This window comes from Nyctereutes procyonoides, unplaced genomic scaffold (genome assembly GCF_905146905.1).
Source record: "Nyctereutes procyonoides isolate TBG_1078 unplaced genomic scaffold, NYPRO_anot_genome, whole genome shotgun sequence".
Classification (NCBI taxonomy): Eukaryota; Metazoa; Chordata; class Mammalia; order Carnivora; family Canidae; genus Nyctereutes; species Nyctereutes procyonoides.
In genome coordinates this window covers 18,665,059-18,687,145 of record NW_026575160.1, presented here as the reverse complement: position 1 = coordinate 18,687,145, position 22,087 = coordinate 18,665,059, and the positions used below count along the sequence as shown (strand labels likewise).

Sequence of the window (22,087 nt, the reverse complement as noted above, 5' to 3'; positions counted from 1 at the left end):
TAAATCATTTAGTGACACTGAAGTGCTATTTGACAGAGCACAGCACCCACAGTTTTCAGTTTTCCTTACAGAATGATCTTACTTAAGGAGTGCTTTGCAAGTACAGAGAAACCAAGGGTTGCATTAAAGGGCATCCTTATTTCATCAAATCAATATACAAAGGGTACCTGTGATTTGCCACATTAAAGTTATGTGATCATAAATGCCACTACATGTAGCTAGGCTAAGTACTATTTTGCAAGACTTTTGTTTCAGATTTGTATGCCCATGTGTGCTCTGGATTGCAATGTAAAACACTTTTATTATAAACTGCAATAACAAAGTTTGAAACCTACAACTCAACAAGCAAAAAACAAAACAAAAAAGCCCCCAAACCTGATTGAACATATATTTCTTCAAGGAAGACATACAAATGACCAACAAGCACACAAAAAGGTGCTCAACATTACAACCCGTTAGGGAAATGCAAATCAAGACCAGGAGATACCATCTCACTCCTATTAGGACAGCTACTATCAAAAAACTAAAAAATAACAAGTATTGGTAAAGGTGTAGAGACAATGGAAACCTTGTGCACTGTTGGCAGGAATGTAAAATGGTGCAACCACTATGGAAACAGTATGGGGATTGCTCAAAAAAATTAAAAATAGAACTACCATCTCTAGCAATACCACTTCTGGGTATATACCCAAAAGAATTGGAGGCAGGGTCTTGAAGAGATGTATGCATACCATTGTTCATAGTAAGCATTATTCATAAGAGCCAAAAGGTGGAAGCAACCCGATATCCATCAAAGGACAAAGGGATAAACAAAATGTAGTATGTACATACAATGAGTATCACTCAGTTTTTTTTTGTTTTTTTGTTTTTTTTTTTTAAAGGGAAGGAGGGCAGCCTGGGTGGCTCAGAGGTTTAGCGCCATCTTCAGCCCAGGGCGTGATCCTGGAGGCCTGGGATCAAGTCTCACATTGGGCTCCCTACATGGAGCCTACTTTTCCCTCTGCCTATGTCTCTGTCTCTATGTGTCTCTCATAAATAAACAAAATCATAAATAAATAAATAAATAAATAAATAAATAAATAAATAAATAAATAAATAGGAAGGAAATTCTGACACGTGATATACATGCATCAGACTTGAGGACACTATGCTTAATACAAAAAGCCAGTCACAAAAAGGCAAATACTGCATGATTTCACTTGTATAAGGAACTCAGAGTAGACAAATTCGTAGTAACCATAAGTAGAAGGGTCACTGTCAGTGGGGAGAGGAAATCTGGGAGTTAGTTTTAGCTTTGCACAATGAAGAGTCTGTGATTGGATGATGATGACAGCACAACAATGTGGATATACTCAGTGCCACTCAACTATACAATTAAAACTGGTTAAGATGGTAAATTAGGGGGGATCCCTGGGTGGCTCAGCGGTTTAGTGCCTGCCTTTGGCCCAGGACGCGATCCTAGAGTCCCGGGATCGAGTCCCGCATCGGGCTCCTGGTGCATCGAGCCTGCTTCTCACTCCTCCTGTGTCTCTGCCTCTCTATGTCTATCATAAATAAATAAATAAATCTTAAAAAAAAAAAAGATGGTAAATTAGGTGTTTCGTGTATTTTACAATTAAAAACCTTATTTTTTTAAAAAAAACTTTTAAACTTCTAAAAAGATTTTATCTATTTATTTGACAGAGAGCACAAACGGGAGTGGCAGGCAGAGGCAGAAGGAGAAGCAGGGTCTTTTTTTTTTTTTTTTTTTTTTTTTTTTACGATAGTCACACAGAGAGAGAGAGGCAGAGACACAGACAGAGGGAGAAGCAGGCTCCACGCACCGGGAGCCCGACGTGGGATTCGATCCCGGGTCTCCAGGATCGTGCCCTGAGCCAAAGGCAGGCGCTAAACCACTGCGCCACCCAGGGATCCCAGAAGCAGGGTCTTTGCTGAGCAGGGAGCCTGATGCAAGGCTTGATCCTAGGACCGGGGTTCATGACCTGAGCCAAAGGCAGACGTTCAACAGACTGAGCCACCAAGGCACCCCTAAAAACTTTAAAAAGTTAAAACACTGCACATATGTTAGATTCATTCATTTGAAAAACATTTTTTTTCTCTTTGAAGAAGAAATACATATGGTTTTACAGAAAACTAGAAACATATTTCCTTCTTAAGAATATAACCTAGGGGCACTTGGATAGCTAAACCAGTTAAGTGTGTCTAACTCTTGATTTTGGCTCAGGTCATGATCTCAGGGTCTTGAGACTGAGCCCTGTGTTGGGCTCTGCACTCAGTGCTGAGTCTGCTTGAGAATTTCTCTCCTCCTCTCCCTCTGCCTTCCCACTGCTCATGCTCTAAATCAATCAATAAAATCTTTAATATAAAAAATATAACGTATAGGGATCCCTGGGTGGCGCAGCGGTTTGGCGCCTGCCTTTGGCCCAGGGCGCGATCCTGGAGACCCGGGATCGAATCCCACGTCGGGCTCCCGGTGCATGGAGCCTGCTTCTCCCTCTGCCTGTGTCTCTGCCTCTCTCTCTCTCTGTGACTATCATAAATAAATTAAAAAAAAAAAAAATATAACGTATATTCTCACCAAACTGTTGATGTCTTTCCTTCTTGTCTCTTTTTAAATGAATATTTGCTTGTAAAATTGGGATCATGGGCTTGATATGTACTTGGATAAACTTTTCACTTAACATTCAATGAAACATCATTACAACAACAAAAAAACCCTCCGAATCTCTTTAATCATTTGAATCATGTAGAATATACAAGGAGAACCAGTACTTATTCACTGATAATTCATTATTATAAATTATTCTGTGACAGAATATCTTAGATGGAGCTTTGTGTCCAACTCACATTAATTCTGGAAAATAAATATGAGAACTACTGTGCCAAACGAATAAATTTTTTAAAAAAGATTTATTTATTTATTCATGAGAGACACAGAGAGAGAGAGGGGCAGAGACCCAGGCAGAGGGAGCAGCAGGCCCCACGCAGGGAGCCCGACGTGGGACTTGATCCCGGGTCTCCAGGATCACGCCCAGGCTGAAGGCGGCGCTAAACCGCTGAGTCACATCCAGGGATCCCCACAAATAGATATTTTTAAGGTAACAAACCACAACTGACATTATAAATGGCTGACTTTCCAACATCCATTCTAGCCCTACTCCACTTAGCACAGTAATATAGTATATAAAACTGGCCCCATATCCAAGGGTGGTTCCTTATTAGTCTAAACCAGAGGTCAGTAAACTTTTTCTATAAAGGGTCAAATATTAAGTATTCTTCCTTTGTAGGTGATACATATGGTCTCTGTCACAACTATTTGACTCTGCCACTATAGTGCAAAAGCAGCCATAAGCAATAAGTATATGAATGTGTATAACTATGTTTTGATAAAACATTATAAAAATAGATAGTGGGCCATATTTGGTCCCGGGGCCTAGTTTGCACACCCTTGGTCTAAAATCATGGCAATTCTATCTTTTTGTACTAGAGAATGATCTGGAACTCAAGTTTAAACCAACCAGTATATGCACTTCTTTGGTAACTATTTGTTCACTCCAGACACATGGCCTCATGTGTCTAAACAAATTGAAAGGAAGATTCTTATTAAATGGTTTGGGAATAGGTATTATCACTACCACCAACTTTTTTTAAAGATTTTATTTACTTATTGAAGATTTTATTCATTTATTTCAGAGAGAGAGTGAGAACGCACTAGCAAGCAGGGTGAGCAGCAGATGGGGAGGGTGAGGGACAAGCAGGCTCTGCGCTGAGCAGAGTCCAGGGGGTGGGGGTGGAGGGCTGATCCCATGACTCTGAGATCAAAACCCGGGCCTAAATCAAGAGTCGGCCATTTAACCAACTGAGCCACCAAGTTGTCCCACCTTATTTATTTATTTTAGAGAGTATGAGTGTCGGCAATAGTGGAGGGAAGGGCAGAAGAAGAGGATCTCAAGCAGACTCCCCACTGAGCATGGAGCCTTGACCCAGGGCTGGAGTCACAACACTGCAATCAATATCTTGAGTTGAAACCTTACTGTTGGCAGTTAACTTACACTACAAAGGAAACCAGGTGCAGGATAAAGCTAGCACTACACTCTGTGGAGCAAAGAGATGGGGAAAAAAAAAATCTCGATACTTAATTATATTGTAGAATCGGTTCAATCAATCAGCCTTGAAGTCTGCAGTAACCCAATACATTCCCTTATTATTTTGGTCAGTTTAAACTGGCCCCAGAAAAGACTACATGAATTTATAATTCTGTGTTATTGAACAAGAATATATGCTTTAGTCTACTACAATTTAACAGGCAAAAAAGTGTTTATACTTTACCATTAGTTTTAACTTTACATAGTATATTTAAAAAGCAAACAAATGTTACTGTTCCTTCAAATCTCACCTTTTTTTCAAGAAGAATTAGTTTAAACAGGATTAAGACCTAAAGAAAAAATATTGCGTTAAAGTAAGAAACTCAAGCATAACTCAAGCACTTATTCATTTGCCTTTTCCCTTTCTCAACATAATCACATCGATTTACTCAATAATATTAGCTACAGTGCTTAAACTACATTGAAAATTGTGAACTTATACTGCAAAACTAAAAATTATGTATTAGTGAAGAACCACTTAACAAATTGTGCTTTTTGGAAGGAGTTGTTATTTTGCTTGAAATACCTGCAAGCTCCTTCAAGGGCAAGGACAATTCACTTATTTCTGGATGCCCAGGGCATTCACATAGTAGATACGCAATAAATGTTTGTTAAATGAATGATCAATTTGTGTATGTCCCAGTCAACATATCTTTAATAATAAAGATCAGAAGACATAAGTATAGATATTTTATTGGAAAATGTTTCACTCTCAGGGCAACATGTAAACTACTCTGTAAGATTAAAACATGTTCCTTTCCATTCTAATTTCATGACATCTGAAATTACAAAGACAACAGAAAAAGGTATCCACCCCTGCACAGACAGTATTCCTATACCTTTCAAAATTTCTATCATATAAGCTCTACCAACACTTTCAAATTTTATCATTATGAGAACGGTCTTAGAACTAAAATATGGTATTCCACAATCTGCATTCGACCTTGTAGCATACAGAATTTGCTCAATTAAATGAATACAATTTTAGTACATTATAAATTAAATAAGGTATCATACCTTATGTCGAAAATGAAGCACAAGATCTCGAGGAGACAGACCTACAATGTTAATAAAAAAGCTAATCTGTGATGACAATCTCTGGGTTTTGTCAAAGAAAGTTTCTTCCAATCAAAGGAAAGGTAGGTAAAAATAGGAATAGTAAGTATAAAAATATTTATGTAATATTTGGTTATGTACACATTTACTCAGAATTTATCAAATAATTGTTAACAGTCAAATATAACATGGTGCAATAGAACTTCCTACAATAATGGTAATGTTCTAAATCTGTACTGTCCAATACAGTAGCCACATATGGCCAATGAATATTTGAAATGTAGCAAGTATACTGACAAACGACTTTTTAACTTTATTTAATTTTTATTAATTCTAATCTAAATGTAAATAGCTACATGAGGCTAATGGCTATTGTTATAGACAATGTAGCTCTAACATTTTCTCCCCATTCTACAAATATCTTACAAATTATACAAGTTTAGAAATTATGAAGCTTATACTGTAGTGGCAGTCAATCATTTAAACATGGTTTTTGGTTGCCACACTCCATAGTTATTATTTCTAAATCACAGTCTTCTCTGATCATCTGCCACAGGACAAGAGAAAATAACTCGGAGAAAAATATATTCTCAGGAGTTTTGTGACCAGCTTACTTATAACAGGATTATAAAAGTGAACTACCACCATTTGGCTACTTAATGCTAAAATAGGAACTGAGTGAGCATAAATCGCTGTGTGACGCAAACTTTGTTTCTCATCATGAAAAGAGTATTCACTGAGTGTCAACTGAGTACCTTGGACACCAATGAATATTCTGGATTATCAGAATAGCATAAATCATACACAGCTCCCAACTTGAAAAATCTTAGCACAGAAAAGAATTGAGCAGATCTCTCTCTTGCTCTCCCACTCTGTTATGACAGGGAATTGACTTGGGCAGCATTACCATAAAAAGAAAAAACTTCCGTTATACTTCTGAAAAGCAGAGTTTTGCTTTATACAATAATAGCTCTAAAGATTGCTACAATTATGTTATAATCTTAATTAATACAAATACTAGTGAAGAAGATATTTAAGGAAGCAGCAACATCAAACACCGAAGAATTTAAATTTAGATCTCATACAGAAATTTAACTTTGATTATAAAGTTTTACATGCAACTCGGTTAATCAAATGACTCAGTTTAGAAAATGAAAAGAAATGAGGACATTGCTTCTGATTTGTAAAAAAGCTACTTACCAAGATACACTTGGGATCCTTCTAATGAAGTTCCTCCCAAGGAACTATTCATATGTTCATAAAGCTCCTATAAAATATACACTCAATTTAGAACATTTTACAATCATTTTAGACACTGAATTAGAAGTATGATGACCAGGAAAAAACTGGTTCTTTACCTGAGGCAGTTTGTTTTGCTAGACACTAACTTTAGTAACAGTAGAGGTCTCGCTGAAACCTTACCAGTTTCCAGTACTCCCTTCTTCTCTTCCTCCTCATTTTAAAGCTTAGTTCATTCACATGGTATGGATTCAAACACCTAATTGTCCTATACTCACTAGAATCTAGGAGAGATCTATGTTCCATACATTAATGGCAGCCGAGAGAAAAACAAGCCATCCATCTTTAGAAAAACAGTCATGTAGTCTGTTTCTGTTTTTTTTTTTTCTTTTTTTTTTTTTTGCGTTGGGAGATTGGAACCAGAAGACTGATATATAAACATAACATGTATGTTAGTATATTATGTATACTAATTATGTGTTACTAATATCATGTATATTAGTAAGACAAGCAAATTTAGAGAAGCAATGCCCTAGCAAAAGAGCTATTTTCCATTAATAGAAGCACTTATGTTAATTATAATCATTATTTCCTAATAAAAAGCAGTGTGGTTAAATTTAATAAATATCGATTGTACATTTTGGGTAGATTCATTGCCCTTCAATATTCTTTTTTCAAGTTGCAAATTTTTGTGGGTTTTTTTCTTTTTAAATTCTTATTTAAATTCTAGTTAGTTAGCATACAGTGCAATATTGGTTTCAGGAGAATTCAGTCACATGTGCCCTCCTTAATCCTCATCACCCTTCTAGCCCACCCCCCACCCACCTCCCTCCAGCAACCCTCAGTTTGTTGGCTGAAGGGTCTCTTATAGTTTGTTTCCCTCTCTCCCCTTTTTCCCCTCCCCTTCCCATATGTTCATTTATTTTGTTTCTTAAATTCCACATACGACTGAAATCATATGGTGCTTTCTCAGACTTCTTTTACTTAGTACAATACACTCTAGCTCCATGCATGTTGTTGCAAATGGCAAGATTTCATACCACATCTTCTTTATCCATTCATCAGTTGATGGACGTCTGGGCTTTTTCCATAGTTTGGCTATTGTTGATAATGCTGCACTGGGATACATGTACCCCTTTGAATCTCTATCCTTTAGGATAAATACCTAGTAGTGCAATTGCTGGATCATAGGTCAATGTTATTTTCAAAGAAGAATGTCTTTCTTAAGTAATAATATTATCTTTACAATATTACTGACAAGATTTATTTGATTCATTGAATTTGTTTTCAGCCAAATATATCTATAGAGGGATACAGTTACCTTTAGAATGGAAATTTGGGAAAAATCCTTCTCTTCAAAATATGCATGCGTAATGAGCTGAAGTTTTGCTTGAAGTAAGCCATAGAGAGGCTTAAAGAAGAAAAAAAAAGTACTATTAGTTTGATAATAGTAAAAAAAAAAAAGTTACAGCTTTGTAATTGAAAGAACAGGAAGAAAAACTAATTTAACTTATTATTTTGTATACTGCAACAAAATTATTCCTTAACTCTTATTTTTATTTTAGACCCTCTTCTACTATTTCCATCCTTATTTCAATGTTGTTTTCTAGATTTTTTTCCGATTTCTATGTCTCAGAATACAGAGACCATAGTGTATATATATATATATATATATATATATATATATATATATTCTAATTAATTAAAACAAGTAATGCTGAAGAGTCCCCCTGCAATATCCCTGTTAATATATCATTATTACCATCTAAAATATCCTAGTATAGGGTGCCTGGGTGGCACAGTCAGTTAAGCATCTGGTTGCCTTTGGCTCAGGACATGACCCTGGAGTTCTGGGATCAAGCCCTGCATAGGGTTCCCTCCCTGTTCAGCAGAGAGTCTGCTTCTCCCTCTCCCTCTGTTCCGCCTCCTGCCTGGACTCGCTTTCTCTCTCAAATAAATAAATAAAATCTAAAAAAATAAAAATTAAGAGTATCTAAGTATAAAGTCATTAAATTTTTATATATTTTAAATATATATTTTCATATATTTACATATATATAGAATACAATGCACTACAAACACCAAACTTTTTTGCATGAGCTAGCTCTCCCTACCCTCCATGCCTGTTTAAAGGCAGGTAAAATCGGATTTTCATCCCAGTTTTATCACTTCATAGTTACAGGTCTAGACATTTTTTTTCTCTCATACATCTTTATTTGTAAAATGAGAGCAATAAATACTTACATCTCAAAAAAAAAAATAAAAAAATAAAAAAAATACTTACATCTCACAGTTTTTATATGAGGATTCAAAAGACAATTATATCTAAAAAGCATTTGGTATAGAATACTTAACATAAAGAGACCAGATAAATGACATTTATTATTATAATTGTTTTCTTTTGTGTTTTTTTTTTTAATTATAATTGTTCTTTGAAGAAAGATTACCCAGGAAGCCTTTCAACATGTTGCACTTGCTTTAATATCTGGTATTCCTATGCTTTGGTCATCTGGCCCAGTATAAAAAGTGATTCATTGATGTCTATCTTTCAGGTTACTCTTCTAGAAACTACGTATAATCTACCAATGTTCTGATATTGGGGTCTTTTACAGCCATGCCTTTTTAAGAAGTCTATTCTTGCCCTCTCTTTAAAATTAAGATCTTGGAAGAAATGTCTGATCCTCAAAATCTTATTATTAAGGCCCATAGTATAAATTTATAAATTATTGTTATTCAGGACTTTTTTAAAGCTTAGTAGTAGAAGCCAAAATAAATCCTATTTTGCAAAAACTCAACATTTATTAAGCAGCCTACATTTAAATTGTCCATGGATATGAGATACATGCAACCTGATCAACTTGTACACAGAGTAAATAATTTTAAAGTATTGTTATTGTACAATTCATTATGTCATTTCTGTTGCTCAAAAATTTTAAGTTTTTAAACACTTGTTTATTTTCTAGAGAGAGAGTGCTCATGCGAGCAGGGGGAGGGATAGAGGGAAGGGAGAGGGAGAGAGAAAGAATCCCAAGCCGACTTGCTGCTGAGCGCAGAAACCAACCCTGCTTCAACCTCATAACTCTGAGATCATGCCCTGAGATGGAATCAAGAGGCACTTAACTGACTGAACTACCCACGTGCCCCCCAAAGTTTCAGTTTTTAAAGAGCAAGTTAAGGCTACAGTTATTCATTATCAAGAGTCATATACTTTTATATCATCAGTAAAATGTGAGTGATAGTTTTGAGTTTTAGTAATATATTATTTATCCAAAGTCTTGAAAACAAAATTAAAATGGATAAATGAAATATATCAGCAACCTCATTTTGATCAAATGTCAACCTCTTTTCCAAATACCTAGCTAGGTTTCCTTCGTCTTATCTAGTTGTGGGTAGAGCTGCAAATGAGAGTAAAACTGCTGAAGGGCAAAGAGAAAGAGGAGATGCATGAGAATAAATAAGAGCCCCTAATGAATTTTAATCTATTACTATTTCCATAATCTCTCCTTATTCTAATAATACCTTATTCTCAAGCAAAACTCTGCCACGAACATTTACCGAACACATTAACAAGTTATTTGGTCTCTTACCAACTTGCTTAGAACACAGACACTTTTCTGAACGGTCTCTCTGGTGACATCTGCTTGCCGTACTTTCAATGCCTATAAAAAAGTCATTATTAGAAATATTTCATGGAAATATTTAAAAATCATTATCTTCCAATATAAAAATAACAGAAAAATTTCTTACATTTAGTTAAATTCCAAATTTATTCAGAATCTCAGAATATATATTGAACAAGTCAGCCAGGAAACTTTGTGCCAGAATCTGGTAGGCACTAGAAATATAACAGCGAGAGATTATCCCTACTCTTCAAGAAACTTACTCTGTGATTAAGAGTACCTCATGTATAAATTGCCACACCCATAATGCAAACCAAACGTCCTTGATTCTCGTTTGAAAATGGGCACCCTTTCAGAGACTACTGTTGCTGGAGGGAAGAGGCTAGTTTAGGATGACAAAAACAGCTTGTTTCTCCCAAGATGGAAGTACTAGCAGACAGTTAAGGTGCTTTTCTACACTGCCTGGAGTTTATGCTGGCAAACTGGTATTGTAGCCCAGCTCTGAGCCAGAGTTCATGCCTTGATGATTCTGAGGAGGACTGTGAGATGTCTATTGTTCTCTACTAAAGAACAAGCCTTCATTTGATCAACCTCAGATAATGTGGTGAAAGAAGTAAGAACTAATCCTCCCCTCTGTAGTGTACTGCCTGACATCTCCTTGGACTTGTCCTGAGGACCAAGGGGTTTTAGTGTCTTCAAATGACTGACGACTAGTCACTAAACTAAGAACAGAGCCTTCCCTCAATCTGTTTTATACCTTTCTGCCTTCATTAATCTATCAGGTCTTACTTTCCTTCAAAGGGAATCAGTCTTTCTCCTAGGTTCTAGGTCCTTCTGACACCTGTCTTATCCCCCTGGTTATTGGGTGACAATAAAAAAATTTGGAGAAAATGGCGATCCCAATATATTGTGGAATGGGTCAGACCCAGGGGAAGAGAAGACAGGGAGCATGAAATGCCATTTAAAGGCTATGCAGAGGGACACCTGGGTGGCTCAGTGGTTGGGTGTCTGCCTTCAGCTCAGGTCATGATCCCAAGATCTGAGATCGAGTCCTGCATCAGGCCCCCTGCAAGGAGCCTGCTTCTCTCTCTGCCTATGTCTCTGCCTCTCTCTCTCTCTCTCTGTCTGTGTCTCTCATGAATAAATAAGTAAATCTAAAAAAAATAAAAAAGGCTATGCAGAGCATGAGAACTGTTAATATTGACCAGCTTTGGATAATTTTATTAGTGTTTACACTATCTATAGGGGATGAGAGTAAAAGGAACAGATTTCCAAGAAACGGGCAGGGGGGGGGGCGGGCAACTTAGTTCATCTCATAGAAACATACTGTTAAGGATAACAGTATATGAAGCAATCAAATGCACAAAGCTACCAGGATATCTCTTACTCTCAGGTTTATCTTTATCTTTAAATTCAGTTATTCATTCTGCAAATATTTACAAGGTGTGTCCTATATTCCAGGCCCTATGCACAAAGGGCTGTTTCACAGTAGTTAACTACTTTGGGTATGGTGGAGTTTGCACCTGCAATTTATTTTGAAATGGTTCAGGGAAAAATACACACACAAAGTAAATGTTGTAGAACACCAACAATTGTTGAATCTAGACAATGGGTACATTGGTGTTCATCATACAATTTTAAAAATTTATCTGCATGTTTGAAATGGACATTAAAGTCTACAGCCCTAAAAAAAAAATAAATAAATAAAGTGTACAGCCCTACCACCCTGAATGCGCCCAATCTCATCTGAAATGGTCATTATAAAAAGATAAGAAAATTCTGAAAGATTTACTAAGTTAATCATTCATCTGAGGAGGCTCTTAAAACTTATAATTGCCTAGCCTCTATTACCAGCGATTCTAATTCAAGTCAGAAGGAAATGCCAGGTGTGTATTAAAAAGAAAGTCTCCAAGTAATTCCCATTAAAAAAAAAAAATCACTGTTTTAGAGCAGTGTTTCCAATCTGGACTACATATTGGAATCACCTGAGAAGCTTTTAAAACGCCTGATAACTGGGATGCCTCGGTGGCTCAGTGGTTGAGTGTTTGCCTTCAGCTCAGAGTGTGATCCCGGAGTTCCAGGATCGAGGCCCATCCACATCGGGCTCCCTGCATGGAACCTGCTTCTCCCTCTGCCTATGCCTCTGCCTCTCTCTCTGTCACTCATGAAAAAATATATAAAATCTTTAAAAAAAAAAAAAAAACTTTTGATAACCAGGATATTAAATCAAAATCTCTGGGGTTGGGATCTACTCATCTCTAGAATTTAAAGCTCTCCAGGTGACCCCAATGTGCAGCTGAAGTTGCGGAACACTCACTACTTTAGAGTATTAATGATGTCATGAATGCAAGAGATTTTTTACTCACAGAGTATCTTCATTAAAACAAAACACACAAACACACACATATACACACACACACAAACCAGTGCTGCTGAGAAGCAACCATGGAAGGGGAAGCTACCCATCTTGGCTTATGAGAATCTATTAATTAGAGCTATTATAGTAATTCAGGCATTAAGCAGACAGGTAATTTAAGAATTAACAAAATCTTAGTTGTAGATAATTAAGATAAATGCAAGTCTTTCAAAGCTACTACAAGTACTTTCCACTAATTCTAAACAGCTGCTTAAAGAACACACATTATCATTTCATTTTTCTAAATTACATACCAAACACTAGAAAAAGAAAATTAAACTATAAAGTTCAAATACAGTATTTTGAAGACAAATGGACAATTTAGGTATCACTATACAAAAACAACACACAAAATATTTTATGGTAATTAGTCACCCATGTCAATTTACAAAAATATTCATGTGAATGAACTGGTACTATAGGGAAAACAATTTCAAGTTGTTAATAATAATCTAAAATAGCATCAGTGTTTTTGTTGTTGTTGTTCATTGTAACTACCATACCTTGGCTTCAATTTGTCGGTAGCAGGAGATACCATATACTGTGGCTCCGTTTCCATTTCTGGGTGGCAAGTGAAAAAACACAGTATCTAAGAGATACACAGAAAAATGTAATTACCAAAGTGAATTACCTTTATTAATAAGTAATGTAAACTGAAGTTATTATAATACAGTTAATTACAGCCAAAAAGATGATGTAACAAGGAATCCATGTCATACTACCTCTAGCATCACAACCATTGGTTTCTTAGAATCCCTCTCACTTAGAATCCCTCTTACCATGTACATTCATTAATGCACATTCTCAAAAGGTGAATTATAACAGGCTAAAATTGAAACTACAATAATTTATCTCCGAAAATACTTTAATCTATTCCAGATTAAAGGAAAGTAGAGAATCATACAAACAAGAGGCAACACATGAATCTTGGACAGATCCAAGAAATTCTTGGAAATTGGAAATTTGAACATAGATATTAGATATTATTGAATTACTGTTAAATCTCTTAGCTGTGATAATGGTACTGTAAATTATCCTGAGAAATGATCTTATTCTTAGGAGGGCATGCCAAAGTATTTGGAGGTAAACTGTCACAATGTCTGCAACATAGTGTTACTTTCATATAATAAAGGCAAAACTGTACATATACATAAAGAAAAACTGTGGAATTATTCACTATACTATTCTTTCAACTTTTCTGTATGTTTAAAAGCTTTCATAATAAAAGAGAAGAAAAGATTTGCACGCTTAAAAACAATGTATTTTAAAAAAAAACAATGTATTTAAGTTTTACATTAAACTGCATGGTAACATTTGCTTCATTTCATATGAAAATTATTAAGTAGAAGGAAAAGAGGTAATTAAGTTTAATCTGGTGTTTTGGTAGAGCCCATAATGCCAAGATAAAACATGTCCTTTGTTAAGCCAGTCAAAGCACTCACAGGGTCATAGGAGACTCAGTATAACTTCACAGCATTGCTTTCTCTGAGGGTATCAACATGTTCTTTTTATACACAAACATTTTTAAAAGATTGTATCTTTAAGTAATATCTACACCGAACATGGGGCTTGAATTCACAGCCTCAAGATCGAGTGTCACATGCTCCACCAACTGAGCCAACCAGTCACCCCTTACAGTAAGCTTTTAGGCAGAGCACTGCAATAGCAGTGGCTCCAGGGGCAGAGAAGCAATCCCACTTGGACACTGGAGTACTAACTTAGTACGTTTGCATCTAGAGCCCCAGTCAGTTAGTAGCCAGTACAGATAAACCCTTTAGTTTCCCTCTGAGAGGAGTCTGAGGTATAAATGCAGGAACTGCTACTAGTAGCAGATGTCCTAATCTGGCCAAGCACTTACTCTGGCCGGGGATCCTGGCAAAGGAGTGACCAACATCCACTAACATTACCAGGGTAAGCCCAGCACTCCTCTGGATATCTTTAGTGCATGACTAGTCATCTCCAAACAAGCATTTAAATATTTTATGAATAGTCACAAGAAGCCAAAGGCCTTGTATTTACCAAAACACTTAGAATCTGTCTTGGTAATTAAAAAAAAAAAAAAAAAGAAAGAAAGAAAGAAAAGGCACCTACTAATTGCTCCATTGTTTACATACCTTCCTGGTAGTTGTGTGCGCCATCTGGTAAGGCAAGGAAGGGCAAATACTTCCATTCTTCAGGTAAAGTGTGGCTGTCATGTCCATCTCCTGGAATCAGGGGCGGGTAAGAGAATTCAACCTAAAATAGTAAGGAATGTTAGCTCAAAGGGAACATTTTATCCTGATAGGCAAAAATACATTTTTTTAAATTTTATTTTTATTTTTTAAAGATTTTATTTATTTATTTATTTTTATGAGAGAGAGAGAGAGAGAGAGAGAGAGAGAGAGAGAGAGAGAGAGAAAAGCAGGCTCCGAGCAGGGAGCCTGACGCGGGACTCGATCCCCAGTCTCCAGGATCACACCCTGGGCTGAAGGCAGCGCTAAACCAGTGGGCCACCGGGGCTGCCCCATTTTTTTTAAGATTAAAAGAAAAAAAAGGTTTACTTATTTGAGAGAGAGGGAGAGAGCGAGCGCCCGAGAGAGTACACAAGTGGGGGGAGAGGCAAAGGAAGAAATTCTAAAGCAGACTCCCTGCTGAGTGTGGAGCAGGACACAGGGCTCTATCTCACAACCCATGGGATCATGACCTGAGCCTATGTCTCAAGTCTGCAGTTTGACTGAGCTACCGAGGTGCCGGGGCAAAAAAAATAAAAATAAAAAAAAAAATAATAATAATAAAATAAAAATAAAAAATTAAGGATTTATTTGAGAGAGAGAGAAAGAGAGAGCGTGCACACATGTCAGGGGGTGGGAGGCAGAAGGAGAGAGAGAATCTCAAGCCGACTCCACACTTAACAGAGAGCCAATGCAGGGCTGGATCTCATAACTCCGAGATCATGACCTGAGCCGAAATCAAGTCTGTTGCTCAACTGACTGAGCTACCCAGGCACCCCTCCCCCACCCAAATACTTTTAAATTCGGAATGAATGATGTAAGGATTAGCCACACTTACTGATACCATTTGGCATTATTAGCAAACCTACTATACAGAAGAGGGAAAAGATATAAGGAATAAAAAGGAGGAAAGATTCATATGTCTCTTCCCCTTTCTGATTTAAAAGTTTTTAGATTTTAATGTGCATAAAAGGATGGGGGTAGTAGTGACAGTGACTGGACTGCAGATTTACATTTGGGAACTATCATCAAATAGATGGTAATTGAAGCAATGTAGCCCTGAGAAAAGCCAATATCTTACTAAATTGAGAAGAGGAGGCCCAACAAAGCCGCCTGAGAAGTTTGGGCCAAGATTTAGGTTTGCCTCCCCATCAACTGACTCCCTTGTTCACAATATTTGTAGCTTTGAGCTACGTTTTTGGTATGGCGTTGTAAGAGGACTTAATGGGCCAGCATTAATCAACTTTTCAGGTTACTTTTTTTTTTTTCCAATACTGAGAACTGATTAATGAAAGTTTAATGAAATTTCTCCAACACTACTGTGTTGTATAGAAATAACAAAGTTTTTAGTATAAACTTTCAGTTTCTGGTATTCCCCAAATTTATCAGCATTTTCTCTGTGTTTCTATTTTCTTTTTGTTATTTCAATGAGACTTTTGGAGAGGAAGGAAGAATTAAGTGCATGGAACTTGTTATCATATTGACTTAGAAGTTTTAGGTGATTTAATTTTCTTTCAAAATACATTTATGTAGGAATTTATACTGCATTAGTAGTAATACACAGTTGCACCTGCACGTGGTTTTCAACCACATAGGTCCACACATAGGCAAATCTTCGTACAGTACAGTATTTTATTTTCACTTGTGTATTATTTTCTTAACATTTTTTTTCTCTAGCTTACTTTAAGAATATGGTGTATAATACATATAGCATCCAAAATATGTATTATTCAACTGTTCATGGTATCAGTGAGGCTTCCAATTAACAGGCTATAAGTGGTTAAATTTTGGGGGAGTCAAAAGTTATACATGGCATCTCTAATCCCCACATTGTTCAAGGGTCAACTGTATACACTAATGTTGGAATATAGGACTAAGAATCACTTTTACAGACTATCTTTAATGTAGAAAGATATGATGGCTCATCTTCTCACACCTCAATGGAATGAATCAGGATACCGCTTGAGTCATATGAGAATTATAAAAGGGCTTTAAAAGTGATTTTTTAAATAGCTGACCTAGTTCCATATTTAAAATCTTCAAAAATGCCAAAAAGGGACACCAGGGTGGCTCAGCAGTTGGGTGTCTGCCTTTGGCTCAGGGTGTGATCCTGGAGTCCCAGGATTGGGTCCTGCATTGGGCTTCCTGCAAGGAGCCTGCTTCTCCCTCTGCCTATGTCTCTGCCTCTCTGTCTCTCATGAGTAAATAAAATCTTTTAAAAAATTTGAAAAATAAATAAAAATACAAAAAAGGACTATACACTAAGAAGATTCCCTCTCACCCTTGACACTACCACCTTGGCTACCCACTCATCTTCCAGCCCCTACCTTCAAAACAACCAATGTTTTCAGTTTGAAAGGATTTTTAAAAGGTTTGGGTTATGGACAGAGTAAAACTCTTCTCTCAGCGGTCACTTAAGCTCAATTAACTGAAGGCTGAACATAATTCTCAAATCACATTTCACATTTTTTTTTATTTTAAATATTCTTTTTTTTTAATTTTTATTTATTTATGATAGTCACAGAGAGAGAAAGAGAGAGAGGCAGAGACATAGGCAGAGGGAGAAGCAGGCTCCATGCACCGGGAGCCCGATGTGGGATTCGATCCCGGGTCTCCAGGATCGCGCCCTGGGCCAAAGGCAGGCGCCAAACCGCTGCGCCACCCAGGGATCCCACATTTCACATTTCTATTTCTCTGTATCTTTCTTTTTCTTCTCTCTGTATCTTTCCTATATGGAGATTTCACATCTTGTGTGGAGGAACTGTAGGATCTGACAAAAAGGTAATGGAGATATATTCAAAATTGGAAATCTAAATATTCATCCAAAGAGCAATTACATAAATTTTGCATCAGTTCTACACAGCTGTGAAAAAGAATGTTAGATTTGCATATACTGATAAAGCAAGGCAGGTATGATATAAAGTGTCCCCTAGAGTCATCTGGCTGGCTCAGTCAGTAGAACATGTGACTCAATCTCAGGGTCCTGAGTTCAAGCTCCACAATGGGCATGGAGCAAAGGAGGGAGAGGGAGGGAGGGAGGGGAAAAGAAAAGAATCCTCTAGTCAGATTGCATTTATGTGGTCCTCAGAAACAAAAGTCTGAAAAAACAACAAAACAGTAACACAGTACCCTGGTGTGAACTCTGAGTACTTCAAAAGTACCCTTTGTTTGCCTTTTATATCCATCCATTCCATTGTCAGAGAACCATACAACTAATAGAAGCCACCAAGCCAAACAGCACCAAATTAAACACATCCGTAGTCCTCACAGATCTGATGGCATACGAGGTACACTTCCTAGAGATGCTGAGTCAGCTGCTCTGCCTCTGCTCCTTTCTAGGCACCTTGGGGATTCCACCTACCCTTCATGGGTGTTCTCTTTACAGTTAAAACATTTTAGCACCAAAGTCAATGTTTTATCATGTTTTTCTCTTTAAAGAAAACACTGGATGTAGAAGACATGTCTTCTTGAAGTTATGTTTGCTCTGCCAAATTTGTAAAAGAGTCAACACTACAAGAGAACTGGCACTCTACTCTTTTAGTTTCTTAAAAAGTTGACAAATGACTATACTTGTCAGCTATTTCTGAAACAGACTGTGCTTAACACTCCTCTACCTCGGCATGATACATTATTTTATAGTTTCATGACTGCAGGAAACGCCCAGAAAAATACAGTGTATACTGTAAAGGTGCAATGGTACTACTGAGAACTACCAATTAAAACCATGTTTTACTGTTTTTAAAATTAAATGGAAACAAAACAAAAATTAAACAAGTTATCTTAGTTTAAAACATGTGCTTTTATATATTTAAGTGAATAAAAGCTGCCAGTTCTATTTTTTTCTAGAATTAAAGAACTATAAAATCTTTTTTTTTTTTTTTTTTTTTTTTTAAATTTTTATTTATTTATGATAGTCGCACACACAGAGAGAGAGAAAGAGGCAGAGACATAGGCAGAGGGAGAAGCAGGCTCCATGCACCGGGAGCCCGACGTGGGATTCGATCCCGGGTCTCCAGGATCGCGCCCTGGGCCAAAGGCAGGCGCCAAACCGCTGCGCCACCCAGGGATCCCGAACTATAAAATCTTTAAAGAAAAAAAGAAAGAAATTTTAGGGATGCCTGGGTGGCTCAGCGGTTGGGCGTCTGCCTTCGGCCCAGGACTTGATCCTGGAGACCCAGGATCAAGTCCCACACCGGGCTCCCTGCAGGGAGCCTGCTTATCCCTCTGCCTGTGTCTCTGCCTCTCTTTCTCTGTCTCTCATGAATAAAAAAATAAAATCTTAAAAAGAAAAAACATGGAGTTGTTCCTTTGGCCACATACATGCAAATCTACAAGAAAGGTGATGTTGTAGACATGAGGAGATTGGGCACTGTTCAAAACAGAATGCCCCACAAATGTTACCATGGCAAAACTGAAGAGTCTACAGTGTTACCCAGCATGCTGTTGGCATTGTAAACAAACAAGGGCAAGATTCTTGCCAAGACAATTAATGTAAGTATTGAGCATATTTTTTTTAAGTAGGCTCCACACCTAGCATGGAGCCCAATACAAGGCTTGAACTCATGACTCTGACCCAGAGCCAAAAATTAAAAGTTAGATCCTTAACCAATGGAGTCACCCAGGCGCCCCTATGTACTGTGCATATTAAGTACCGAAAGAACCTAGATAGCTTCCTGAAGCACGTGAAGGAAAATGATCAGAAAAAGATGGAAGCCAAAGAGAAAGGTACTTGGGATCTACTCAACTGCCAGCTCCACCCAGAGAAGCACACTTTGTGAGATCCAATGGAAAGGAGTCTGAGATGCTGAAACCCATTCCCTATGAATTCATGGCAGGATAAGTATTTAAAAAAAAAAACAAAAACAAACCCTCAAGATTGTAAACAAAACAGAAGAAAAATAGATGAGGTACTTGGATTGTGAACAAGAAAACAGATGATGTGTATTTTAAATACAGAATTTTTTTAGGGGTTCCTGGCTGGCTTAGAAGAGCACGTGACTCTTGATCTCAGGTTTGTGATTTTGAGCCTCATGTTGGGTGTAGAAATTACTTAAATAAATGAACTTAAAAAATATAGATATGATGGAGTCAATGAGTTTGATTTGTTTCAGAGAAATAAAGTGCTATTTATTTCCAGTAATATCAGATTAGTTTTGTAATGCTACTTTATGTAATGCTAGGTAAAGATAACTTCAAACATGTTTACTAATTATGAATTCTTAAAAACAGTTTGAAGGATCTTAAATGTATTGGACTTTCTAGGATCTTCTACGTTACACAAATCTAAAACTCCTATACTATTCTAGGTTCCAAGTAAAATAAACAGTTTAGTCGTATAGCGCAAATGTGCTACATGGAAAAAACCCTAACTTTCATAAACTCAAACCAACCTGATAATTTAAAAAAAGAGCCACTTACACTTTTTTTTTTTTTTAAGATTTTATTTATTCATTCATGAGAGAGACACAGAGTGGCAGAGAGAGAACCAGGCCCCATGCAGGGAGCCTAAAGTGACTCCATCCCGGGACTCCAGGATCACCCCGAGCCGAAGGCAGATGCCCAACCACTGAACCACCCAGGCATCACAGCCACTTAAATTTTAAAGTAAATTGTTATTTGTCCTATTTGTAATATTCTCAAACTGGGAACAACTCTCATGTACTTTAACAGGAGGTCAAGGATGGCATACAAATATCATACAGAAACTGACACAATAAGATGGAACAATTTCAGACGTAACACTAAGTGAAACAAGTCAGACAGGAGGGACACAAATCTATGACGACATAGGGTCAGAACAATGGTAACCCTCAGGCAAGTAATACTCAGGAGGGGGCGCCTGCACAGATCTTCTGAAGTGCTGGAATTGTCTCTTGATCTGGATGGTGGTTACACCAATGTGCATGTACGTAAAAATCAATAAAGCTGCACCCCTAGATTGTGTGTACTTTATTGTTGATAAATTACCCCTTAAGAAAATAAAATACTTCTAAACTTCTATTTCCTTATCTATAAAAGAAAGTTAATAAAACCTTGGTATAATGAGAGGAATAAATGGGATAACACATCTAACACAGTATACAGCAAACATTCCATAAATGGCAGCTATTATTATTGCTAATAATACCTTCATAGAACTGCAATGATAAATTGCATGGTGACTAACCCTTATATTGGTATAAACTCTTATTAGCAGTTTAAATTGTTCACGAAGGCAGGAATTATACTTAGGGTCTACTTTATGGAATTTAGGGTCTTTGCTACAACTTGTTTACAAAGGGAACACTATAGTCATGGAAATTTATGCTTTCAGCATATAAGTTATATTAGCATCCAAGAGATGTCTGGGTTTTTGTACTGAACTGTAGCTTTTATGTCTCCAAAGATACCATGCTTATTTAACACATGAAGATAGGACATTAAAAAAAAATGACTGAGCCATTGTTTCTCTGATTATTTTTTTCTCAATTATAAACTTTTAAGGCTCAAAACTGAGACTACAAATGGAGAATTATTAAGTCCTAGCTCTGCACAAGTAGAAGTATAAATGTAGAAAATCATATAACTAATAGTTTTTGAAACAGCCCTTTCAAAAGTATTGAAAGATCCAGAACTTTGTGATTTCTTACAAGGTGACTTAAAAAAAACCTTTTTTTAAAAAAAAATATTTAATTTTTATGTAATCTCTACACCAACATGGGGCTCAAACTCACAACCCCAGGATCAACAGCTGCATGCTCTATGGACTGACCCAAGCCTAAAAAAAAAAAAACACTTTTAAATTATTTAGATTTGAGGTGTTATTAGAAAGTATAAAATGCAAAGACCTTAAGTGTACAGAGTTCATTGGTTTTGATGGTTTATACCACTAAAGGCAACCATTCCATCAAAACACAGAATTATCATCATCCAAGAAAGTTCCTCTGTTCAGACTGCTAACAACAAACACTAGTTTTGCCTGTTGAATTGAAGGGTATGTTTCTGAATGTAGGCTCTAATGACGGGTATTTAGCAAATGTTTGTTGATTTCATCTTCTAATAATGTTAAGTGAAGGGGAATCTTTGCAATCGTCTATTTTTAAAACCCTTATTTTACAGATAAAGAAACTGAAGTCCATAAACATTAGGCAACTTGCCCCAGATTAAACATCTAATAACCATTAGGGTCAAACTAAAACTTGGGTATCTTGATTACCAGGTATGCTTTGCTGTTATTCAAGGAGAGAGTGGTAAAAGAGAATCTGTCAGAGCTGAAAGTACAAAGGTATATTAGGAATACTATACAGAGTCCCTCTACAATGGAAGAGACAGGACAAGGATTTGCATCAAACATGGCAGAATGACAGAAACTGGTCTTTTATTTTTTTTAAGATATTTATTTTAGAGAGAGAGAGAGAGAGA

At 36.8% G+C, this 22,087-nt stretch overlaps 1 protein-coding gene across 3 annotated transcripts in view; it reads right to left on the bottom strand.

Annotated features, from left to right (window-relative positions):
- The window catches only part of AVL9 (AVL9 cell migration associated), an 80,305-nt gene that overhangs the window by 46,288 nt on the left and 11,930 nt on the right, over positions 1-22,087 (bottom strand). For all 3 annotated transcript variants that reach the window (XR_008663038.1, XR_008663039.1, XM_055314636.1), the window contains exons 2-8: positions 14,591-14,711; positions 12,980-13,065; positions 10,028-10,099; positions 7,762-7,851; positions 6,402-6,468; positions 5,163-5,203; positions 4,397-4,435 (exon numbers count right to left, since the gene is read on the bottom strand). Coding sequence is in view for 1 of the 3 variants with exons in the window: in XM_055314636.1 (XP_055170611.1) it covers positions 4,397-4,435; positions 5,163-5,203; positions 6,402-6,468; positions 7,762-7,851; positions 10,028-10,099; positions 12,980-13,065; positions 14,591-14,711 (516 nt within the window). In the remaining 2 variants the exon portion in view is untranslated. The remainder of the gene's footprint in view (positions 1-4,396; positions 4,436-5,162; positions 5,204-6,401; positions 6,469-7,761; positions 7,852-10,027; positions 10,100-12,979; positions 13,066-14,590; positions 14,712-22,087) is intronic.